The sequence below is a fragment of the Girardinichthys multiradiatus genome, chromosome 3 (assembly GCF_021462225.1).
Source record: "Girardinichthys multiradiatus isolate DD_20200921_A chromosome 3, DD_fGirMul_XY1, whole genome shotgun sequence".
In the NCBI taxonomy this organism is placed as follows: domain Eukaryota; kingdom Metazoa; phylum Chordata; class Actinopteri; order Cyprinodontiformes; family Goodeidae; genus Girardinichthys; species Girardinichthys multiradiatus.
Window position 1 is genome coordinate 1,517,570 of NC_061796.1, and position 26,158 is coordinate 1,543,727.

General features: G+C 41.6%; 1 protein-coding gene across 6 annotated transcripts; it reads right to left on the minus strand.

Moving 5' to 3' along the window:
• Positions 1-9: 9 nt before the first annotated feature.
• Positions 10-26,113, minus strand: crot (carnitine O-octanoyltransferase). Of its 6 annotated transcripts, XM_047361762.1 has the most exons (18): positions 25,911-26,113; positions 25,126-25,243; positions 24,964-25,026; positions 17,433-17,557; positions 17,176-17,357; positions 16,966-17,090; positions 16,757-16,865; positions 15,805-15,898; positions 15,552-15,677; positions 15,377-15,478; positions 15,063-15,146; positions 14,865-14,972; positions 14,653-14,783; positions 14,447-14,570; positions 6,468-6,546; positions 4,746-4,839; positions 3,304-3,423; positions 10-3,138 (listed from the first exon to the last, which is right to left on the minus strand). In XM_047361762.1, the coding sequence occupies exons 1-18, from the start codon at positions 25,920-25,922 to the stop codon at positions 3,018-3,020; spliced, it is 1,917 nt and encodes a 638-aa protein (XP_047217718.1). In that variant the 5' UTR covers positions 25,923-26,113; the 3' UTR covers positions 10-3,017. The 6 variants fall into 6 exon arrangements, with proteins under 6 accessions (XP_047217718.1, XP_047217712.1, XP_047217713.1 ...); XM_047361756.1 differs by lacking the exons at positions 24,964-25,026; positions 25,126-25,243; positions 25,911-26,113 and adding exons at positions 18,516-18,639; positions 19,564-19,748; XM_047361757.1 differs by lacking the exons at positions 10-3,138; positions 3,304-3,423; positions 4,746-4,839; ... (1 more) ...; positions 25,126-25,243; positions 25,911-26,113 and adding exons at positions 14,263-14,362; positions 18,516-18,639; positions 19,564-19,755 and having other exon boundaries at positions 6,495-6,546.
• Positions 26,114-26,158: the final 45 nt, after the last annotated feature.

A 26,158-nucleotide genomic window follows, 5' to 3' on the forward strand; every position in this document is an offset into this window, starting at 1 on the left:
AAGGTCATATCTGATTCTCATGTTTATTTGACAAAGCATTTTTTACAACAAATTACTGTATCTACATACATAATCAGCTTTTTCCTTCCAATAAACGAGTTCAGAGTTTAAACAAAAAGTGAATTAATTATGAAATTTACAAAAGCTTAGAGGACAGTGTTGAAATCACAAGTCAGGGATATTTTTCAGTAGCCATTTAGAAACCCAAGAATGACATTCAGCATTCTGTTTGAAACAGCTAATGAGGTTTTAGTTCGGTAAACGACGCAGAAAACATCTTAATGCAGCTTCTCAAGTTGTACACACTTGCAAAATTATTCCTACCCTTCTTGACTTTTCAACCACAAACTACAATGTATTTCGCTGGGATTTAATGGGATAGCGTACGGCTCTTAATAACTGAATAACTAAAATAACTGCCAACTGTTTTTAAATATGCATATAATAGCAAATGCAGGTTTTAGCAGTTTTTGCATGGAATAATTGCACAGAATTTCAACAGAATGACACTAAAAGTACCTGTAATATATTTTTCCTATCTTCAGGTTGGAAACCTCATTCTCCAAAAATAGTAACATCCCATAGAAGAAACTGTATCCGTCCACTTTTTTTTTTCAAAACTTTAATGTTTTTCTTTATTTTAAAACCTAAAAATAGAAAAGAATGGTTAGTTAAAATTTACAACAAACGTCTTATAGAAAAGATTTGTCAAAAAGTGGAAGTTGTCTTTTTTTCCCAGACGTCATGCAACGCTAAACAAGGGGTGCACTGATTGATCGATACTTAAACGTGAAACCAATCTTATCCACTCATCTTTTCTACTTGTCAAACCTATTTGGCAAGTTTTGTTTCTTTTTAAAATTTGAAAATTGAAAGACTAGAGGAACTGCAGCGCTCTAAACGTTTTATTTGTATTTGAGATCACGATCTCATGTGCAGTTAAAAGAAGTTTGTATTGTTTCACAGGTATTGTTCATTGTTTTTGAATAAAATAAAATTGGAACTTTGAAGGTGTATTATAACAACTGACAGTGTCAGTTATTAAAAAAAAAAAAAAATTGGTATCAGCCAAAACCTGAATCGGTAGGTCAGGCTTTTTAAAGATTGTGATCAGCCAGAAAACCGCAATCTGTGCATCCCTACTCTAAACCAGTTTATTTATCTGGAGGGCGAAAATATGGATAGAGGTTGCAGATCTCTGAGATGGACCAACACAAAGTAAATACTTTAGAGGTGGATAAAAAGTTTAATCTAAGAAGTGTGGGTTGCATTTGTATTTGTCTTACTCTGCATTATTTTGTCACAGGGAATCCAACTATAATACAGTTTGTAGTTTTAGCATGATGAAATATGTGAACGTTCAAGGGGTATCTGGTATATATTCCTTATTTGCAGCAACCTCCCAAAGACTGGAAGACAAACCTTTTGTGGATAACTTCAACCTTAAAATAGCCACACTTCTAAAAATGTATAATTTAAATTATTTTATTAAAGGGAACATATGCAAAACCCTTAAACACATTTTGTTGTGTTCTTGGAATCTGTAGGAGTGCAGAACAGTTGAATTTAGTCTCTCCAGGCGTTGCATAGATATCTATATTTTTTGGATCATATTCTTCAGTATGTTCTGTTTTCTCTATTCGCAATTATGTTTTTTGAACTGTTACCTCACAGTATTTGCTGTAGGACAGCTAAACAAGGTCATGGACTTCCGGCTAACCAATTTTGCATATCCGCCATTTTTATTTCTCGCTGCGATTTTGTAGTCCCAGCTCAAATATGCTGAAGCTACAGGTGGATACGTTTGGTTCGGTTGCTGGGTGTATTAACCCACACATTTCAATGCACCCCCCAGCATCAGAACCTCTTCAAAGATTAATCTATGCTCAGTTGCTTGGTATGGGCGGAGAGGGTGTAAATCCAGTAATAACACACTGTTGCGATGCATTCATTTGAAGCCGTGGTTCTGCAGATTCGTCGTTTTTATTCTTCTATCGCTCTGGGTCAGACTGGCTCGAACATTTAAGGCTGGACGTACAAGTGTTGCTTTGTTAACATCTTTTAATCAATTTGGAAATTAATATTTTCTGATAATTGTATCTCTGTTATTAAACTACAAAAATGGCCGAATGGGTTAAAGCATTCCAGTTCCATAACTGAATGATTTAAAGGCATGATTTGTCCCCTTTAAGTTTAAAGTCATCATGAATCCATCTATCAGTGATCAAAGGTAAGGCTGCTGCCTGTTTAGCATGAATTAGAGGTAGAGGCAGTTTGCATATTCACAGATCTGAGAACATTAAAACAAGGCAAATGTGTGGAACCTCAGTTCAGTCCATTTTAAGGCGTGAATATTTTAAAACATATCTGTATCAACTTTAGTCTGATTTAGCAACTAAAATCATTAGAGTGAAGTTTTACAACATTAATAGTAAAAATATATTAGCTGCCCTCTTCCTTAAACCATTGTATTCCTTTAGAGAAGACAGTCGAGTGAGGAGGTTCCTGATGATTTTATAGAATTGATCATTGTGTTCATTTAATGAGCTGCTAGGCTTCATTTGAGTCCAGGAACAATAGGAATATTTGGACAAAAAAACACTTGATTTGTTCAGCTGTCCAGATGGAGACTATTGACTTCACAGCTTGAACCTTTTATATTATACTAATACGAAGGCTGATTCAAGATCTGCCATCCAGGATCAGTAAAAGTAGCATTCAAAACTGCCTTTCAAGGCTAAAATATGGCCAAGAGTCTAACAGGCAAACATTGCTTCTATTTTTTTTGCTAAATTCAATACAAATTAACACTCAAAAACTATTTAGAAACAAAAAATAAAGTCTACCGGAAAAAGAAAAAGGGTTCTACAATCAGCTCATTTAGTGGTGCAGATTCTGCTCCTTTGCATTGATTTGTACTGATCGAGCCGCCAGTATGACCTCAGTCTGAGCTGCACATGCACAGAAGAAGAAGAGAAGAAATTAAACGGATAAATTCTTTTTTTTGGGACGAGTACTTATAGCTGAGACTTGGTGGCCAGATGGAGCATCTCATGCATGGAGCTAGAGAAGGTATTGAAGAGTGAGGCTGCATCCGTCTCATGGCAGGACTTCCAAGCTGTGATGGAGATCACAATCCTTTATGATGGAAAAAAAAAGTATCTTTTACAAGAAGGCACAGTTTTACAAGGTGGTGAACTTCAACAGTACATTAAAATATATTTGGAGAGTTTGGGGTAACAAAAAAGGTCCACGTGGTCTTCTAGTTTCTGGAAACATCTTGAGAACCTGTTTTCTGCCCACCTGTCATCTCTGATGCGGTAAAAGAAGCCGTAACCATAGTGAACCATCGGAGCCACTGCCCCCATTACACTGGTGTAGCCCACCAGACTGGACGACAGCACAAAGTTGCCATCGCCGCCACTGCAGACACAAACACAACTCTGTCCATTTCAGTGCACCAGAAGAAAAATCTTTCAGCATCTCAACCGCTAAGTGAAAATAAGACTTCCAATCTACATTTATAAGTTTGCAGACTTATTTTAGACTCATCTCTCAAATTTAAGTTTGGGAGATATTTGTTGAGATCTAGAGGGAAACTTCATTGGTTAATTACTAGAATATTTTGAATAAATGTTTGCGTGGTGACATGCTTTTATAATATGCTTCAAAAAATGCCAAAAAGCTAAATTCTACCAAAAGACAGCTGGGAATGCTAGTTTTGAAAAAATCTAAAGTAAACCAGGTGTTTTTGGAGGCTTCGTCTGTTGTAAGTTTTTCAGTAAATTTTACAATTTACCGGCTCCAACCCTAAACTAACATAGTAAGATTTAGATCTTATGATCAAAGGACGACTTCCCAGCTCCAAGTGGTTGAAGTGAACATCCTATGCAGTGTGACCAGCCACAGTCCCAGGGACGAGGTGAGGAGGTCCTTCATCTTACGAGAGCTCGAAGTGGAGCTGCTGCTCCTCTGCATCAAAACAAGTCAATTGAGGAGGATCAAGCATCTGGTTCGGATGCTTCCTGGATTTATCAAACAACTTTCTGGGCAAGTCCCAATGGGAGGGAACTCTGAAGCAGACCCAAAACTCACTCAAAGGACTTCATCTACCTTCTGGTTTGGGAACGCCCAGGTTTCCCCTCCAGGTTCTGGAGAATTTTCCAGACTCTATCTCTATTTTTCTGACATATTTTATAACAATCCAGACTTTAAAAATCATTGACAATATTGGGTTTTATCATGTCTATGTTCCTCAAATTAGGAAAAGGCAAAATGCTAAACCTGGCTTATGATTTTTCTGGTATTTGGATCTACATGAATCAGCTGTAATTCAAAATATATACGATTTAAGACTTATCAATGGATTATCCTACCTTTAATACAATTTTTTCTTAATTTGGGTCCTTGATGTCTTCATCTTGTTTCAATCGAATTCCAAAAAAATAAATAAATGCTGCATTTGATTTTAATTCTGGACCCAGTTTAAGAACCAATGTAAAAACTCACTTTATTACTCGGAAATTCTGATTCCCGTGTTTTAGATAATGAAACAAACTATAAAATCTGGAATATTGAGCATATTTTCATATTCACTAAATTAGATCTGGAAATTTTTTAATGTGTTGGAACCCTAAAATCGAATTATTAGCCTACTGCTCAAATAGTAAAACTTTAGGGACACAAATCCAGTGCAACATCACCAGTTGATGCAGACAGAAATAAATTAATATTTCATGCAGTACCTCCTTGAGTAGAGAAGGTCAGAAAACAGCTCAGGGGTGGGACGTCCTTCTTCTTTAGCAATGAGATAAAGCCCAAGAAGATGTCTGTCAAAACCTGCAGCCAACAACACAAACAACATGAAAAGATGCTTTCACAGGCCTTCATCAGACATGTTTCAGATAGCAGTGGATGGATTTCATCAAGATTAGGAGAAAATAAAGCAAATTGAAAACTACTATTTAACGATCCTGTGCTCAGCTTCCTTCACCTCAGATGTTGACAATGAAACATCTGATTTTTCTAAAACCCTTTAGCTTCAGGAGTCCTCTAAAGGACTCCTAGAGCCACCCTGCTTCTGTGCTGCTATAATATTTGCCACCATTTACTTTGTCTGTAGCAGCGTTCGCGAGAGCAGCAGTTTGTGGTCTGGTCACCATTTTTTTTATTCTTGGTTGCTCTGAAGTTTAAATCTCCTCAGAGTCTCTCTGTATGCCAGTTTGCTCTCCTTAAAACTGTACTGAGATACAATGGAAACCCTCCAAAAATGGCTCATTAGAACCTGGAACATAAAAAAAACCTAATGTCAAAAAGGTTCATTTGAGTCAGACCTTTAATTACAGAGACAAAGGGGAAGTGAACTGTTTTGGATCATTTGTAAAGAATAAAGTCAGTAGATTGAAACCAACCTTCTTCTGTTCAGACATAATCAAATGAGACGAGAAAATTAAAAGGAGCTGAAATAAATTAAGTTCATGCATAGGTTTCGGACAGAATGCTGAGAAATGCAAAAATATTAAAGCTCAGTTCAAAACACTCTTTAATTCATGCTAACATTTTTATACTTGCCAGTTCACCAACTGTTGGAGCTCACGATACAACCAGACAGAACATGATAATGATGACAGTGGTTTTACTGATTATATGTACAGGCCTGACTGAAATCAAACTACTTACTAGAGTAGCTTATTTCACTGTGTTCTTTTGGCTGATTTAAAATAGCTTTGAAAGGGAGTGCTGCTTGAAAGCCTTCTTCTTTGGCCAACAATGGATACCTCCAAGAAAGAAGAGAGGCTACAATTCTGTGAAGAAATCTTTAGCAAGTGTCAAACTGTCTTCTAAAGAGGATTTGACTGAGGGATCTGGTTGCCACCAGTGCAGAGCTTAATCAGTAATGGAAGAAGGTAAGTTTGAGTGTTTCTGCTTTTGACTTTTGATAACTATCTTGGTTGTCAAAAACAGCAGCAAGAAAGTTACTTCTATTCAAGAAAAATCCTGTGTTATCCTGACAGCGAAGCCTTCTGAGACCATCCATGCGTGGGGTTGGTTCTCATCCGGTCCTTTCATCTTGGCTATAAACAAGGAATGGAATAACAACATCCTCCAACAGTAACTCTGACCAATTATCCAGGAGCAATCTGGTGATAAATACCAATCTTCCAGGATGTCGCAAGACAACAGTAATAACTAAGAGGCTCTAGGATCCGACCGACATTCTGGGTCAACGGCCAGGAAACTCCTCAAATCCTAATCTTATTGATGGTTTTCATCAGCCTAATGTATCTCTCATTAAAAATCTTTAAAACATTAATGACATGTCTGAAAACCTTGGGTCAACACAGCGCAAAAAGCTATTTTAATACCCAATAATGGAAGATGATAAAAAAAACAGTCCAACAAATGAACAATGTTACGTGTTTTTAAAAATATTAGACAACATTTAATGGAATATTCCACAAACTCACCATTTCCATCTTGAGCCTCCGACATCAGTCTGTTGTGTTTATTAAAAGCTGAGAGCATGGCTGTCCTCCTGGCATTCACCTGACAAGACACGTCCGTTTTATTTATACAGAACTTCATAAAAGCAAAGCGCCATCAAGAGATGCACCAATCAGGGCCGATACCAATTTCTGATTATCTTTAGAGTCTGGTTATTTTTTCCAGGATTACAACATTAAAAAAATGTGTAACAGGTTCTTTACTAGAAGAAGCAGTTTTAAATCTGACAGAAAATAAAGAAATTACAAGATAATAAAGATATTTTTCAGGGTTTGTTCTGATGATCCCCGATCAGAGCTGATCCAGGAAAAACTGCTCACTTCAGATCTCTGGCCAACTGATCGCTGCATTTCTTCTCATCATAATAGAAATAACGTCATAAAAAAAGCACAAACATGAATGAAGCCAATGAAGCAAAAATAAATATTGCAAACAAAGCAGTAAAATTATTCGATCAAATGTAAATAAGTTCGGTTCATTTGCACTTTTTTCAGTATTCAGTATTATAGAGCTGGTCCAAAATAATTAAAGGAACAAAGGTGCAATTATCGGGGAGGCCATTCCTCCCAATCACGCCTCTTCAGGTGTCACTGTCTTTTCCCATGTGGGCATTGAAGTCCCCCAGCAGAATAATGGTGTCCCCGGGAGGGGCACTAGGCAGCACCCCCGATAGGGACGGCATGAAGACCAGGTACTCCGCACTACCGCTCGGCCCGTAGGCCAAAACGACAGTCAGAGACCTGTCCCTGACCCAAAGGAGCAGGGATGCGACCCTCTCATCCACAGAGAGTCCAGACGTTCTCAAGGAGCTGGGTTCCAGAGCCCACGCTGTGCATGGAGGCGAGCCTGACTATTTCTAGTCGGTTAAAAAGCTCCACTTCGAGGCTTGGGGGTGGATGAGAACCGCCCTGAGTACCTTAAGTCTCTGGATGTTGTGGGGCTGTCATGGTTGACATGCCTCAACATTGTGTGGCTGTCAGGGACAGTGCCTCTGGACTGTGGTGGTCCCTCTTCATAAGAAGGTTGACCGGAGAGTGTGTTACAACTATAGGGACATCACACTCCTCAGCCTGGTAAGGCCTATGCCAGGGTATTGGAAAGGAGAGTCCGGCTTCAGGAGGAGCAGTGTGGTTTTCGTCCCAGATGTGGAACACTGGACCAGCTTTATACCCTCTGCAGGGTACTCGAGGGTTCATGGGACTTTACACAACCAGTCCACATGTGTTTTGTGGACCTGAAGAAGGCATTCGACTGTGTCCCTCGTGGTGCCCTGTGAGGGGTTGTTACGGCCCACACAGGTCTAGGGGTTCAGGGGCGGTAACATAATGATGTGTCCAGAGGAAACAAGTGGAATGTAAAAGGATTTATTACAAAACAGGGTTTCACAAAGCCACAATACAATTTTACCCAGGTAACACACACAAAAAAAAACACAGAGGGCTAACAGCCTGAGGAATATTGAAGTTCAAGGAACCCAAAAAGAAAAGAACATTCACAAAAAGGGAGGTACCAAGCCTCCCAACCATGAGCTTCTAGCTTGAGAGGCAAACTACAACAAAGTCAAAACCCTTTTAGCAGAACAAACAGGAACAGAAATATTCCAAAACTGCCCAAAGCAGTTGAAAACACCAAAGGTGGGGGACAGCTGAACAAAACCTCTTCCTACAAGCTGCCCCACTGGGAGAATGTTCATTGGAGCATTTTATATGTTGCAGGTGGGCCTCATTAGCATCTGATTGGCTTGCAATTCTCTGCTGGTCCAATGGCGCGGCTGCCTTCCAGCAGTCTCCAGGCAGCCAATCAGGAAGATGTGCCCCCACAGCTGAATCTGCATAACACAAAAAAGAAAAGGAGCCTGCACAGCCTCAAGAAGCCAGGGGCCGTAACAGGGGTGCTCCAGGAGTACAGAGTCCCCCCCGATTAAGCAATAATCGATGACATGTCCAGGTTTATGACAGTAGAAACATTCACGGCTGTACTTTGGAACTACGGTTTTAGTCACCTGGGACGGCGGCACAGAGTTAACAGGTATCTTTTCATTAACAATAAAAGATGACTTATGAGTAAGCACATACTTGTCAGCAAGAACAGCAGCCGACGCTAGAGTAGTCACCTTCTGCTCATTTAAATACAACACCACACGATCAGGAATGCACTTTTTAAAGTCTTCTAACAGCAATAACTCACGTAACGAGTCATATTGGCTAGCCTTTGAGGCAACACACCACTTATCAAAGAGGATGCCTTTCTCTCTAGCAAACTCGACATGTGTTTGTCCAATAGCTTTCTTGTGTTGTCGAACTTTTGCCGATAAGCTTCAGGTACCAATTCATAAGCTTGTAAGACAGCGGCTTTAACCATTTCATAATTTAAACTATCCTCTAAAGGGAGCGCTGCCATCACCTCTTGAGCTTTTCCAGTAAATTTGCACTGTAACAAAAGCGGCCAGGTATCCCTGGGCCACTGCAAAGCACCAGCAATGCGTTCAAAGGCTGCAAAGTATGAATCAACCTCAGATTCTTTGAAAGCAGGTACTAAAGAAATGCACTTACTTACATCAAATGTCATAGCTGCCATGAAGGTGGAACCTGGTGACTCAGGAGAGGCAGATTGCGCTCAAGTCTGGGCCTCCAGCTCAAGTTTGCGCAGCCTTATAGCTTTATCAGCCTCTATTTCCAGTCTCCTGATTTCGAGCTCCATTTGGGCTCTCCTGTCCTGGGCCTTTTCTTCAGCCTCCATTTGGAGACGTGCCAACCGCACCTTTAATCGAGCTCCATCTCGGCTCTCGGAGCTCACAGAAGACAGTGGATCATAACGAGGAAGCGTGTGAGGTGTTTTTCCCTGCGCACTCACCTCAGAATCCACGCCAGAGCCATGTTTGTGCTCCTCCTCAGGTAAGGCAGATTGGATTGGCATTGCAACAGCAGCCTCAGGCAAATCAGGCACTCTAATCACACCAGCTTCCATCAATTTACCTACTAATAGAGCCTTTAATTCACATTTAAGGATCTGTTTTGGAACCTGCCGTTTAAAGTGGTCCACAATCTGCAGCAATTCACACTTGCGGCAGCTATTGATAAGCTCAATAGATGGTGCAGCTACAGAGTCGGGGGCCCTTTATTAGGGGCCATTTGATCTCTGTGTAAGCGGAGCAGGAGTTTGGTCCGCATTGCCGGCCGGCACTAAGTCGGACTTGTTCCCGGTGCATGTTGGACTTTGGCAGGGCTGCCCTTGGTCACCAATTCTGTTCATAACTTTTATGGACAGGATTTCTAGGCGGAGCCAAGGGCCGGAGGGGGTCTGGTTTGGGGACCAGTGGTCCTGTTGGGCCCCTCTAGCCAACACCTACAGCATGCGCTGGGGGTTCCTCCAAGTCCGAGGCCATGGTTCTTGACCGGAAAAGGGTGGCTTGTCCTCTTCAGGTTGGAAGTGAGTTCCTGCCTCAAGTGGAGGAGTTCAAGTATCTTGGGGTCTTGTTCATGAGTGAGGGAAGAATGGAGCGGGAGATCGACAGACGGATCGGTGCGGCTGCCGCAGTAATAGGGGCACTGTGCCAGTCCATTATGTTGAAGAGAGAGCTGAGCCGAAAAGCGAAGCTCTCGATTTACCGGTCGGTCTACGTTCCTACCCTCACCTATGGCCATGAACTTTGGGTCATGACCAAAAGAACGAGATCCCGGATACAAGCGGCTGAAATGAGCTTCCTCCGTAGGGTGGCCAGGCACTCCCTTAGAGATAGGGTGAGGAGCTCGGCCATCCGGGAGGGGCTCGGAGTAGAGCCGCTGCTCCTCCACATCGAGAGGAGCCAGTTGAGGTGGCTCGGGCATCTATACCGGATGCCTCCTGGACAGCTTCCTCGGGAGGTGTTCTAGGCACATCACACCAGGAGGAGGCCCAGGACAAGCTGCAGGGACTATGTCTCTCGGCTGGCCTGGGTCCGGTCAGGGGGATGGACGCATTTTCCCAGAGTGGACCAGGCTCCCCCAACACCACCGAATCTGGAAGTAACGTCTTGTTGTTACTTTTGGGTTGTGCATCACCCTCACTAGAAAATGGAGACATTAAAACAGAATCAGAAATGGAAATCTCTGGGTCTTTACGTGCCTGTGCACGGGTGACCACACTGGCTGGGTACAGCCCGGGGTCTGAAGAGTCTGGGGTTGTCTGATTTAAGGGGTTGTCTAAAACCTCCAAACTTGGAAGTACTAGACCTCGAGCAATGTCGTTCCCCATTGACATAGCCACACCATCTATAGGCAAATCTGGGCAAACAGCAACAGGAAAATATCCTGTGACAAGTTTCGATTTTATGTAAACCCCGTGGACTGGGCTTGGAGCATAACCCATCTCTATCCCCCTCCGAACAGTGTTATACCCATATGCACTCTCAGTTGAGAAAGGTAGAACATTTGAGAGAATGACTGACTGGGAACCTCCAGTGTCCCTCAAGATGCGTACTAGCTTTAAATCAGAGGAACCAGGTGTCAGTGAGATTAAACCATCAAAAATGAATGGTTCAAAACAGGGATCAGGTAATTTGTCACCACAACCAGTGCTCTTATTACGGGGTTCTTTCTTCACAAAACCAAAACCTTTCGTTTGTTGTGAATTTGGTTGTTTTGTTTGTTTTAAAATTAAGCAATAATCGATGACATGTCCAGGTTTATGACAGTAGAAACATTCACGGCTGTACATTGGAACTACGGTTTTAGTCATCTGGGACGGCGGCACAGAGTTAACAGGTATCTTTTCATTAACAATAAAAGATGACTTATGAGTAAGCACATACTTGTCAGCAAGAACAGCAGCCGACGCTAGAGTAGTCACCTTCTGCTCATTTAAATACAACACCACACGATCAGGAATGCACTTTTTAAAGTCTTCTAACAGCAATAACTCACGTAACGAGTCATATTGGCTAGCCTTTGAGGCAACACACCACTTATCAAAGAGGATGCCTTTCTCTCTAGCAAACTCGACATGTGTTTGTCCAATAGCTTTCTTGTGTTGTCGAAATTTTGCCGATAAGCTTCAGGTACCAATTCATAAGCTTGTAAGACAGCGGCTTTAACCATTTCATAATTTAAACTATCCTCTAAAGGGAGCGCTGCCATCACCTCTTGAGCTTTTCCAGTAAATTTGCACTGTAACAAAAGCAGCCAGGTATCCCTGGGCCACTGCAAAGCACAAGCAATGCGTTCAAAGGCTGCAAAGTATGAATCAACCTCAGATTCTTTGAAAGCAGGTACTAAAGAAATGCACTTACTTACATCAAATGTCATAGCTGCCATGAAGGTGGAACCTGGTGACTCAGGAGAGGCAGATTGCGCTCGAGTCTGGGCCTCCAGCTCAAGTTTGCGCAGCCTTATAGCTTTATCAGCCTCTATTTCCAGTCTCCTGATTTCGAGCTCCATTTGGGCTCTCCTGTCCTGGGCCTTTTCTTCAGCCTCCATTTGGAGACGTGCCAACCGCACCTTTAATCGAGCTCCATCTCGGCTCTCGGAGCTCACAGAAGACAGTGGATCATAACGAGGAAGCGTGTGAGGTGTTTTTCCCTGCGCACTCACCTCAGAATCCACGCCAGAGCCATGTTTGTGCTCCTCCTCAGGTAAGGCAGATTGGATTGGCATAGCAACAGCAGCCTCAGGCAAATCAGGCACTCTAATCACACCAGCTTCCATCAATTTACCTACTAATAGAGCCTTTAATTCACATTTAAGGATCTGTTTTGGAACCTGCAGTTTAAAGTGGTCCACAATCTGCAGCAATTCACACTTGCGGCAGCTATTGATAAGCTCAATAGATGGTGCAGCTAGAAAGTGCCCTAAACTGAATGTAACTGGCATAGCAGCTAATTACTGACAAAACTCACCAACTCTGGACACAGGGATCCTCTCTAACAAAAATCCCGGACGAGCCTCCACTTATGTTACGGCCCACACAGGTCTAGGGGTTCAGGGGCGGTAACATAATGATGTGTCCAGAGGAAACAAGTGGAATGTAAAAGGATTTATTACAAAACAGGGTTTCACAAAGCCACAATACAATTTTACCCAGGTAACACAAAAAAAAAAAAAACACAGAGGGCTAACAGCCTGAGGAATATTAAGTTCAAGGAACCCAAAAAGAAAAGAACATTCACAAAAAGGGAGGTACCAAGCCTCCCAACCATGAGCTTCTAGCTTGAGAGGCAAACTACAACAAAGTCAAAACCCTTTTAGCAGAACAAACAGGACAAGAAATATTCCAAAACTGCCCAAAGCAGTTGAAAACACCAAAGGTGGGGGACAGCTGAACAAAACCTCTTCCTACAAGTTGCCCCACTGGGAGAATGTTCACTGGAGCATTTTATATGTTGCAGGTGGGCCTCATTAGCATCTGATTGGCTTGCAATTCTCTGCTGGTCCAATGGCACGGCTGCCTTCCAGCAGTCTCCAGGCAGCCAATCAGGAAGATGTGCCCCCACAGCTGAATCTGCATAACAAAAAAAAAGAAAAGGAGCCTGCACAGCCTCAAGAGGCCAGGGGCCGTAACAGGGGTGCTCCAGGAGTACAGAGTCGGGGGCTCTTTATTAGGGGCCATTTGATCTCTGTGTAAGCGGAGCAGGAGTTTGGTCCGTATTGCCGGCCAGCACTAAGTCGGACCTGTTCCCAGTGCATGTTGGACTTTGGCAGGGCTGCCCTTGGTCACCAATTCTGTTCATAACTTTTATGGACAGGATTTCTAGGCGGAGCCAAGGGCCGGAGGGGGTCTGGTTTGGGGACCAGTGGTCCTGTTGGGCCCCTCTAACCAAGACCTACAGCATGCGCTGGGGGTTCCTCCAAGTCCGAGGCCATGGTTCTTGACCGGAAAAGGGTGGCTTGTCCTCTTCAGGTTGGAAGCGAGTTTCTGCCTCAAGTGGAGGAGTTCAAGTATCTTGGGGTCTTGTTCATGAGTGAGGGAAGAATGGAGCGGGAGATCGACAGACAGATCGGTGCGGCTGCCGCAGTAATAGGGGCACTGTGCCAGTCCGTTATGTTGAAGAGAGAGCTGAGCCGAAAAGCGAAGCTCTCGATTTACCGGTCGGTCTACGTTCCTACCCTCACCTATGGCCATGAACTTTGGGTCATGACCGAAAGAACGAGATCCCGGATACAAGCGGCTGAAATGAGCTTCCTCCGTAGGGTGGCCGGGCACTCCCTTAGAGATAGGGTGAGGAGCTCGGCCATCCGGGAGGGGCTCGGAGTAGAGCCGCTGCCCCTCCACATCGAGAGGAGCCAGTTGAGGTGGCTCGGGCATCTATACCGGATGCCTCCTGGACGCCTTCCTCGGGAGGTGTTCCAGGCACATCACACCAGGAGGAGGCCCAGGACACGCTGGAGGGACTATGTTTCTCGGCTGGCCTGGAAACGCCTTGGGCTCCCCCCGGAGGAGCTGGTGGAGGTGTCTGGGGAGAAGGACGTCTGGGGGTCTGCTGCCCCCGTGACCTGGTCACGGATGAAGCGGGAGACGACGAGCACGAGACGATGAGTACGGGGTGCAGTTATTATTGGATTGCTTTATGTTGCAGTCAACATCTAAATATAATTAAATTCCTGAATTCCAGAAAGAAATACTGGAAAAATAAAGGCCACTAAAAAAAAAAAAAAAGAATATACTTCATGTTGCCCCTAACATTTTTTATTATTAGAAAGTTTTATTTGTTTTTGCATATTCTTTGAAAGGACCCTAATAGCTGCGAAATATTTCGCTCTGAGAAATGTCAAAGTGTCCACCTACATCAACTGCCTGTGCTGGTGCACTAAATTTCTCAAAACTGGGTTGTGTGTCGCACTAAATCACGGCCTGCAGGCCAGAATTTGGACGCTCCACCCCAGATCTGAAATATTATAGATTATATTATTATAATATAGACAGCGCAGTAAGCAAACACTGTCTGCAGCAACATATTTAACTGATTTACATCACATGCAGGGTCCATCATGGCTTTGCACCAGTTCACAGCCTCCTGGGTGCATGGTCGCATAGTCTCTGTCCTGCCGTGGTAAAACCTGCGTGTCGTTGCTGTTTCATAGCAGCTTCCTGGCCTGATAAAAGCATGGGCAGACATTTAGAGTTGACTAGTTATTTGTTTAAAGTAAAATTAATCAAAAAGTGTTTGCTGCTTACTTATTGTGCAATTTGTAGTAAGCAAGCTGCATTGCCAGCTGGATGAAGGTGTCTGGATGCAACTTCCTCTGTTTGATGGCTGATTTTCCAAATGCTGTGAAGGCGTAACACACGATCTGAAGGTCCTGGGTCTGCAACAGCACAGATAAAGTGAATGATCATGCACCTCTTTAACAAGTCATTTTTTTTCAGAACGCTTTCTGCAGGCTTACAGACTCCAGATACTGCTGTTTGGCATGATGAATGTCATCGTAGGCTTTTTCATCCAGAGTAAACAGCAGCTCCTCAGGAAGGGGGATCTGCCTGACTTTGTCTGAGCCCTAAACAGCAAAGAAAGCAGTGTCTGAGAAGGTCGAGAAGATACGTGAGTCCAAAGGTAAGTTCAGAACAGGGTAAGAGTTGGTGCTTACCTTCCATTGTCCCTTTGTGGCTCTGATTTGCTGGTCAAGATACCAACACATTGACACCAGTACCATAGCGTCATATGGCGCATGCTGCAAAACAAGTTCACAGGAAGTATTTGACACATCCATCCATCCATCCGTCCATCCACATGGGGAACTTTCAGAGGAGGATAGATGAATAAAACTTCTGAAGGTAATTTTTTTCCAGACTCTATTTTCTTTTTCATTCTTAGCTGGACCCAGATAACACATTAAACTGCATACTGTGTGGAAACCGTGTGCGTAAACTTCTCTATAAAGACCCAAACATTAAAACTTACATCACAGGTGGATCCAAAGGTGCCGTCTGAAAAAGCAATTGAGTTATAGGATTTATCCCCCCACCGGATGCTCGGGTTGCCTGTTAGGGCTGCTGCCGTCAGCTGCATCCAAAACAACTAAATCAGATCTCTTTCCTCGTGGTTAGGAAAAAAGGCAGATTTGTGCAGCTCATACGTTTGTGTAGTTCTCTGGACTCGAGTAGGGCTTGGACTCATCCAGAGAGATGACAAACATGCTGCTCTGAATGGTCTCCAGTATCATCTTATTGTGTGGATCAATGCTTATCAGATGTTCTCTTGCCTACAAATAAAGAAATAACCACAGAAGTATTGATCCTCAGTAATGGGTTGGTAACATGAGAATTTAGAGTAATGAACCATAATGTTGTTTATGTTATTGTCTCTTCTATAAAAGGGAGCAGCCGTACCTTCGCCCAGCGAGTCCGCTCGTCGGATGTGAGTGCAGCAACTCCATCTCCCTCCGGCTCTGCTTCACAGCGCTGCTTCACAATGCTAAGCTGCCTACGCAAGACCAGGGACACGTTCAGTGTCAACCTACAAGATGCTGGTTATTTCGCCCCTTCACCATTTCATACCTTTGTAAAGTCGTTCTTTTCAAAATGGACCTTTCCAGGACATTTTGTACTGACCATACATCGACAGTCAGTACAAACGGGTATCAAACAGGTATCAGAACCGCAATCAAATTAAAAATTAGATTTGAGCTATTTTTGGAATAGTTTTCTCCATAACTCATTTAAAACCCTTAACTACCAAGGAAAATAATCTGATACACAATGATCTAATAAAGGAGCAAAAGGCTGTTACAGACGCGTTATAGAGGTAGAACAGGATTTACCCAGAACCACCTTTAGATGCTTCCTTCTGAGGAACCAAATAAAGTTTGACTTTTGACATTATGGGAAAAACGCCGGCCATAATGATTCGCTTTCAATCAAACAAAGCCACCAAATCTGTCAAAAAGCAGCTAAAGAACTGGGACAGTAAATCAGAAAAGTCCAAATCCCACCATAATTGGCTGATCAGCTCGAATCAAGACTGGGCTTCACTTTTACTGAGGGGTAATGTAAAAGACTGTTAAATTCATGTCACACCTTTAAACAGCAGCGGTTGCTAAACTGAATCACAGAGTTCTTCAGCCAGTCTGAAACACTTAGTGCATTAAGTGTTTCAAAACCAATGAGATCCAAAACATAGTGCCAGGGTAAAGATGTTCAGTGGTTAGTGACATTAAAAAGTCCAACAAATGGTTTAAAATAACTGTCATGAGGTCATTTCTGAACAAATAAGTAAACATTGTTAGGTTTGGTTGGGGATCTGTGCTGATGTGGGGTCTGCTGTTCTGTGTTTGCTTCCCACCTGAGGAGCTCTGGAGGACTTAGGATCTGTCCATCAAAAAGTGCATCAAAAGTAAAGATCCGACCGCGGCACATCACCACCAGGTGGGAAGGACACGGCCCCTCGCTCACTGAGAATCAGACAAAATGCACATTAACCAGCAGTAAAGAACCGGGTCAAAGGCATCAGATGTGTCTGACAGCTACAGATGTCAGTAGAGCTAGTTCCACCTGTCTTGAAGTAGTTACGAATGGTGTCCTTCTTCACTCCAGGTACTTTGCAGGTGGAGTAGAGCATCCTGAACTGATCCATGTCTAATGGAGTTTTCCCAGCTTTTTGTGGAGCAAGTCTCTCCCTAAAGCAAATAAATATTTGAGCATAAAAAGTTCTCAAAACTTAAACAAAACAATGGTTTAAACGTTTGTGTGAGCATGTCTTACGTGCGGAGCAGGTCCCAGTACTGCAGCGTGTGCCATGTGACAACGCTGGTCCTCTGCAGAGAGTTTCCTTCAGAAGGGGGCCAGAAATGCTCCAAGTAAGGCCCGGGACCTCCAAAGTTCACATTCAGCTGAGAGGGGATCCGGACTTCCAGATACGCTGTGTCTAACCACCATTCCTCCAGCTGAGGAAAAGCACATACATTGTTAGCTCACATCTTTAAAGGTAGGGATTAACGAAGTTATGCTCAGCCACAGACCCAGTTCCTCTTATCTTGGGCTCTCTGCAGCAGTTTCTGGTGCAGCTCTTTGCCGACACCTTCCCTGAATTTCCTCACAATGTCCACAGTGGCTTTAAACTCTGTTTCTGATGCAAACGGATGAACTGCGAGAGAAATTAAAAGGAAAAGAGTGAAAGTTCATGACAGCACACTTAAAAAGACTAAAGAATTACTTTTTAAACAGAGCATTTGCTTTTAGAAGTAGCTTTTAATAAACAACTAATTGCACAAGGGTCCTTTGTTCATCTGAGTTTGTATTTGGCCAGCTGAGGAAAAGGAAGAGCCTGATTGTTTTGTATTATGTCCCCATTTATAACCCTTTGGCTTTTCTAACAGGATGTACATACAGGCTTATAAATCTACACATTAACCTACTGATAAGAACCCACTAGTTCACCATGTGGTTCTTAGAAAACTGGGAACAGAAATGTTTGCATCTTTACCATAGACGTGGTGCAGACTGATAAATGTCATTATATATTCCTATTTACATGAATTAGTGGATATTTTGATCAACTTTTATTAAATTTTAGCACCACATCCTCTCTAATCTTGGTATACATACTCACTTACTGGGTTTTATTGTTGCATATGTTATCTCAGCCTGAACTATGTCTTTGCATATAATGCCTTACAGCATTTGCTTCTCCTGAGTGTGTTTCTACCAGCTCAATAAAATCACTTTTTTATTTTATTTCATGTAAATGCATTTAATAAGGAAGAACTCTGCTCTCTAAGGTGTTTAATTAATGTGAGATCTAAAAACATGTAAGCACCAGGTCTACACAATTTTAGGAAAGCATGACAAACCAATATTATTGCATACAGAAGAGCCAATACAAATTTACACCAGGTGAGGCATTAAGAGCAGCTGGGGTCCATGCAACTAGCCACATGTGTGTTTTATATATAATACCCAAGCAAATATTGCATTCAAGCAGTCCGTTGAACCATTAAACCCTGATAATAATGTGATAATAATTTAACTATATTTATTATTCTCTCTCTTGATCATATAAATTGTGCTCTAATAGAGTAACCTGGAGAGTGCAGCCATCCTACCTGCATCCAGGTACTTAGAAAGGCTGCCCTCTAGTGATGGTACAGGCAGAGGAGGCAGACTGTTCTGGTACTGAAAGGTCCGTTCAGGCAGAGTATTTGCTAATCGACTGGCCATTTCCTCTCTCTGTAACACAAATTAACAATTAACTGTCTCAAAGCAGCGGCTGACCTTGCTTCATCCCACTGGTGTAAATGGACGACAGTAACTAGATAAATATTAACTTCGAACCATCAGCAGGTTCGAGAGCAAACAGCTCCAGTATTATCATCTGTACTGGGTGAAATTTGATCTTCTTCAGTGTCTGTGTGAGGAGGAGAAGAAGATCTAGAAACATAATGCATGTCAGCCACTTGAAATGTCTCCTCAACAGATATCTAGAAACTCAGAAGGAGAAAGAACCTGCTGCTTCAGCCAGCTAATTTCAGACAACTAGTACACCCTTGTTTGACCTAGGGGACATGTGCATAAATAATTTTTTAATTCCTTTATTTTCTGTTGGATCCCAGACTAACTATAGTTTATGTGTCACAGATCAATAAATCAGAATCGGTCAGAATCAGAATCGGCACACCAGACATCGGTACTGGCCAGAAAAAGCCTGGTCGGTGCATCTTTATAAACTGATTAGTGCACTACTTCTTAAAGCCGCATATTCACTTGTCTGTAACCAGTAAACCCAGGTCAGCTGATCCACCTTATTGCATGTTTAACAAGCATTACACATAGCTGATAGCTAAATGATATTACAGTTATTAAAGAAATAGCAACTAAACATCAGGAAGTTAACGTCTTTAGGTAAAACGTCAAGCATCGTGTGTTTTAAAGGGCTACGCGATAATGTTTGTATTTGAATTATACTGAAATAAACTCTCCACTCCTAGTTTCTCTATGTACACATACTCTGATCCTCGAGTCTCAGTTATTTCGGTAATTATTAAAACAACTACCCAGTCTGGGCCAGACAGGCAGCCCACCTGCCTACAGGTAAGGCTAAAGCTACATAACATCGCAGCTAGTTCAGTTAGCAAACATGAACAGAAAACTCACTGCTAGCTCAGCTTCTCCGGGATGTATTGACTTTATGCTACAGCATAAATAGCCCGGGTTTGGTTCCTTTAGACGGTGACTGAGTGAAGCAAACTCGCTGTGTTGTTGTCCGCAGCCAGACTGCGTTCACCTTTACCCCACTGAGCCTCTGAGGCAGCGAACGATGCGCCAATAGCGGCCGAACCGACTCCGTAGGCCGGTTCTCTGAAAGGAACGATGAGAACTTCCTGTTCCCCTTACATGCGGATTTGCTGATTTATTGTGTTCAAGGACCAGGTTAACAATTAATTAGATTGCATTTTGCTATATTATCTGTTGTCAACATACAAGACTCGTTGATCTTTTGAGTTTTAGTACCTGGCTGATTCTTTGATTAGAGGTAAGTGGTTTAACTAGTTAAAAAAAACAATCAATAAGTGTGCATTATTTGTCCCTCTGATTTCTTCTAAAATTAAATCATACTGATTTTACATCTCTAGCTCTATATTTACAGGTAAAATATATGCTGTAAAACCTTTCAAGTTAGCTATATTTAAATAAATTACAAAAAGTAGATTTAAATCAAACTAAATACAGGTCCTTCTCAAAATATTAGCATATTGTGATAAAGTTCATTATTTTCCATAATGTCATGATGAAAATTTAACATTCATATATTTTAGATTCATTGCACACTAACTGAAATATTTCAGGTCTTTTATTGTCTTAATACGGATGATTTTGGCATAAAGCTCATGAAAACCCAAAATTCCTATCTCCCAAAATTAGCATATCATTAAAAGGGTCTCTAAACGAGCTATGAACCTAATCATCTGAATCAACGAGTTAACTCTAAACACCTGCAAAAGATTCCTGAGGCCTTTAAAACTCCCAGCCTGGTTCATCACTCAAAACCCCAATCATGGGTAAGACTGCCGACCTGACTGCTGTCCAGAAGGCCACTATTGACACCCTCAAGCAAGAGGGTAAGACACAGAAAGACATTTCTGAACGAATAGGCTGTTCCCAGAGTGCTGTATCAAGGCACCTCAGTGGGAAGTCTGTGGGAAGGAAAAAGTGTGGCAGAAAATGCTGCACAACGAGAAGAGGTGACCGGACCCTGAGGAAGATTGTGGAGAAGGGCCGATTCCAGACCTTAAGGGACCTGCGGAAGCAGTGGACTGAGTCTGGAGTAGAAACATCCAGAGCCACCGTGCACAGGCGTGTGCAGGAAATGGGCTACAGGTGCCGCATTCCCCAGACCTGGGCTACAGAGAAGCAGCACTGGACTGTTGCTCAGTGGTCCAAAGTACTTTTTTCGGATGAAAGCAAATTCTGCATATCATTCGGAAATCAAGGTGCCAGAGTCTGGAGGAAGACTGGGGAGAAGGAAATGCCAAGATGCCAGAAGTCCAGTGTCAAGTACCCACAGTCAGTGATGGTCTGGGGTGCCGTGTCAGCTGCTGGTGTTGGTCCACTGTGTTTTATCAAGGGCAGGGTCAATGCAGCTAGCTATCAGGAGATTTTGGAGCACTTCATGCTTCCATCTACTGAAAAGCTTTATGGAGATGAAGATTTCATTTTTCAGCACAACCTGGCACCTGCTCACAGTGCCAAAACCACTGGTAAATGGTTTACTGACCATGGTCTCACTGTGCTCAATTGGCCTGCCAACTCTCCTGACCTGAACCCCATAGAGAATCTGTGGGATATTGTGAAGAGAACGTTGAGAGACTCAAGACCCAACACTCTGGATGAGCTAAAGGCCGCTATCGAAGCATCCTGGGCCTCCATAAGACCTCAGCAGTGCCACAGGCTGATTGCCTCCATGCCACGCCGCATTGAAGCAGTCATTTCTGCCAAAGGATTCCCGACCAAGTATTGAGTGCATAACTGTACATGATTATTTGAAGGTTGACGTTTTTTGTATTAAAAACACTTTTCTTTTATTGGTCGGATGAAATATGCTAATTTTGTGAGATAGGAATTTTGGGTTTTCATGAGCTGTATGCCAAAATCATCCGTATTAAGACAATAAAAGACCTGAAATATTTCAGTTAGTGTGCAATGAATCTAAAATATATGAATGTTAAATTTTCATCATGACATTATGGAAAATAATGAACTTTATCACAATATGCTAATATTTTGAGAAGGACCTGTATATCATCAAATACAGGAAATAAGTCAAAGGAAATACTGGAATTATAAATATAATTAAATATATTTTACAGATACCAAAAATATTCAAAATTGAAGATTGTTATATGATTAATAATAACAATAACACATGTATTATTGTTATTAGCAGTAGTAGAAATAGTAGTAATAATAATAATGGTAGGAATGTGTATGATTGAATTTGAATGAGTATGATTCAAGTCCTTCTGGTCTATATGACAGAATTGATTGTATATTTCTGCACCATAAATTTGATTTGTTTATCTTGTGTAGTGCCCTGAGACAACTTTTTTTATGGATTGGTGCTATATAAATATATAAATAATGGATAATAGGCAAGCAGCAAGAGTGCAAATAAACAGTTTCCACTACAGCCATCATTTTAGTTTTATATCCAGAAGATATTTTATTTGTTTATATGCTGAAGATTTGCATGTCAAGGTTTGTTGGGGTATCTCCAACTTCAATTATATTATTTTTCTGAATTACATCTCAAGTTCAATACATCAATACATTAGTCACACTGCTTAGCAATATGCATGACGTAAAAATATTATTTCCAAACATTTGCATTAAACAATGTGTAATTACTTTAAATAATATTAATTTTCTACATAGACAGATGTGCAAACATAGAAGTTAAAACCAAAAATTGATTAATTATGAAGCTAGGAGTGGTACAAGTAAAGAGCTGTGTAGGAGTAGAACGAGCCAGAACTCTTGGTTAGCTGATCCAAATCACATGAATCTCAAAAATGGACCGGAAATCCCATCATCAGTGACGGCTATAGCTTGAGCACATTACAGCCCATGCGCTTGTTTGACCCAAAGACTACTTTGGGTTTGAGTTTGACCTACTTTTTTTTATCAATTAGATATAAGCAACGTGTACGAACTAATATATATGTAAGAGACTACGACGAATGATCTGTAAAAAAAAACAAACTGGAACCAAAACATGGACAAAAACTTGAGACCATAATGAAATATTTAGTCACCTTTGGCACAGTGGTTCTCAAAGCTAAGGTAAGGACCCTACTGTGGTTCTTAGAACATCAACTGAGAGGTTTTGAGATTCCTCCAGAAATCAAAATGATTTAAAAAATTTGTTCTAATTGTATTTTAACAAAAATGAATGCCATAACATATTAAAATAGTAGAATGGATGATAAGGCAATTTGTCATGCCACTATGCCTTTGTTTTATTTGTCCTGTTAGTAATATTTGCATGCCTTAAGCACTTTTATATTTCTGCTGAAAAATATCAAAACAACTCTATTGGCCCTGGAAATTTAGTTCAGTCTAGCATTTCCAAAAGTTTATTATTTCTTTTGTAACTGGAGGAAATTGTTTGACGGCTGTATTCAACTTGTGCAACATCTGTAAATGCTCACTGAATAATATGCATAAAGTATTCTGAATTATTACTGATACTGATGTTCATTAAATACCAAGTATTCCCCTATAATTGGTGTTATACAGATTTTGTTTTCCGTTATTACTTCTCTCTGTTCTGATTTGTTTTTACAGTGAAAGCTGAGAATGTTTGATGCCATTTATATGACAATGTTCAAATAGTTCATGCATAGTCCTGGTGAAAAAAACCCAACACATAATCACAAAAAAAGAGCCAAAAAAATAGTTTAATTTCTATATATGTTCACATTTTACAGCATTTTGTGTGTTTTGTTTTAATCTCATGTTACAAATCAGTGCAGTGTATTAAAGTGCATCAAATCAGCCAGAATATATGAAGTGTAAAGATGCATAGTAGTTGATTAATTGTATTAGTTTACGGAAAAAAATGTAAAAAAAAAACAAAACACAAAATAAGGAATAATTATGGCCTTTGAGAATAGAAGGCAAACAGCAGTTCTGTTTTAGTAGTTGATTTTGTCATTTTTCCTGAACTATGCTTTATTAGTTTATTGCAAGGTTTACAGCCCGTATTTGCTGATAATTTCCTTGGCGTGAGTAACATAGGTCGACATCGCCTCCTCCTTGGGCATTCCTGACACAGAGGAGAGACACATATTAGTTACAGAAAAGCAAAACGCATCAGTTTGCAGCAGCAACAAGAAAGATTTTTACAGCACCTTGCAGAAGTATTCATACCCCTTGAACCGTTTCATATTTGGTTCTGTCATAACCACAAACAATATATTATATATATTTGATTGAATGGACCAACACAAAGCAGAACATGGATTTAGAGTTCTCTCTGTGTCTTGCAGATGAATTAGTTGATCCACAGCTCAAGGGCATAAAACTAACCATAACCCATCCTGTATCCACACAGTAGAGCATAATTGTGCAGTGGAATGAAAAAAATATACAGGATTACATCTGAAAAGTTTGCCCAGTGTTTGTGTTCAGCCTTCTTTACTCTGATTCCCCTAAATAAGATCCAGTGCAACCAGCTTTCTTCAGATGAAACCTAACTAAGACATTCCACCTATGTAATTTAATCTCTGTATAAATTCAGATGTTCTGTGAAGGCCTCAGATGTTTGTTTGAGGACATTAGTGAACAAACAGCATCGTGAAGACCCAGGAACACTGCAGAGAAGTCTGTTAGTAAGGAGAGAACAGGAAAGGAGAGCAATAATCAGAGAAGCAGCAAAGAGGCCCATTGCGAGTCCGGAGGAGCTGCAGAGATCCACAGCTCAGGTGGGAGTGTCTGTTGCCAGGACAGCTATAAGTGCAGCACTGACCAAATTCTGGCCTTTATGGAAAAGAGGCAAATAGAGAGCCAATGTTGAAAGAACGCCACAGAAAACATGTTTTCTGGTCATATGAGACCAAAACGCTTTAGCCTACATGCAAAGCAGTAATATGTGGTGGAAAACTAGCAGTGCACGTCACCCTGAAGACACCATACTCCTGGTGAAACATGATGGTGGCAGCATTATGCTGTGGAGATGTTTCTTCAGCAGGAACCTGGAAGCTGGACAGAATAGGGCAAATATTCCAAGGGGTGTGAATACTTTTTCAAAGTTACTGTTGTAAAGGAAAGTAAAGAAGCGCATAGACAATCCACTACATGGTTACTGTATGGCCTCTTTTTATAATGACCACAATGGAAAACGTAGGAGAATCAACTGCTTATTTTGCCAGATCCTGTCAATGTGGTTCTTATCAGTTTGTTAAGGATATTGTTATCTGGTATTAATTTGCAGTGCCTTCATACCGTAGTTGATTTTAAGTCATTGTGGTTTTGCACACATTCCTAATTTGTTACCTTTCCTGGATTCCCAAGCGTCCCACTTGGCTTTTCCTGTTGGGTCCAGCAATCCTGGTCTATCTACAGTTATGAAACCACACACAAGGGGGTAAAACGACTCAGAAGTTAAGAAAAACATTGAAAAAAAGGTTTATTTAGCTCATATTAATTATGTCTCACCGGTGTTAATGTCTCCGACTATGGCCTGTTTATACAGACCATACAGGATCAGCAGCTCATCGTTCGTAGGCTGTGTATTCACCTTCTTCACCTCCTCTGCCACTTTCTTGAACTCTGCCTGCGGGTCAACAGACAGTCAGAAAGGTCATTCAGAACAAGACCCACAGGGAAAACGGGAGGGCAAATAATGTTTTATTTATAGTTAATCAAATGAATCAACCTGATATGGTGCACTGAGAAATAGCACTGGATACAGAAATGTGCATACAAATGAGCAACATCCAACACTGAATTTGTAGTCAAGCCACAGGGCAAAGCCTGGGAAACCGTTTTTTGCAGAAGTAGGAGTTAAACAAAGGGCTTTTTATTCAAGTCTCTGGTTCTTTTGTGCCTGCTTGAATAATCTGCTTTACAAACGATCTGGGACATAGGAGAACCGATAATTATGGAGCCCCTATTAAGGGTAAATATAAGCCCCACTCATGTTTTTGAAACCAGTTGCTGCAAAAAGTCATTCACAACTGAGAAACCGAGAAATTGCATGTAACAATAAGGTATTCTCCTGTTAGCCCCAACATTTTTGAGGGCAGTAAAATGCAGCTGCAGCATCAAGACCACAGAACCAGTAGATGAGCTGATCAGACATTATTTCCCTTGCACCAGGTTATCATTCTAAAAATGCATGACCCAAAATACAGCAGCTGCATGTATTCGCCGCTGCAGCGAGACGATGAGACGCACCTTACACATAAATCAAATGCAATCAGAAACAGAGCGAATTTTACCTCGACCGACATGTTGGCTGGTGCACTCACGGAGAGCAGTTGGAGACCTTTGTTCCGTCACTTTGTGATCAGCAGCTGACCGATGCAATATTTCTGAGCCAGAGAGGCAGCAGCGGGCCGTTGAGGAAGAGGAGGAGGAGGGAGCAGAGGGGGTGCAGAGCGAAGAGCTGATTGGCTGGCAGACACTGCGACAGATATGGAGACACATGCAGAAGGAGACCTGACCCCAAATGGGGCTATGCTGTACT

Excerpts from the sequence above, each read along its gene's own strand:
- crot (XM_047361762.1), bottom strand. Across the intron at positions 17,558-24,963 it reads CGCTTGGGAATCCAGGAAAG|TTCATCCGTTTGCATCAGAA; the intron begins GTAACAAATTAG and ends TTTCTCTCGCAG. Across the intron at positions 4,840-6,467 it reads GGAGGCTCAAGATGGAAATG|GTTTTGACAGACATCTTCTT; the intron begins GTGAGTTTGTGG and ends TGTTGGCTGCAG.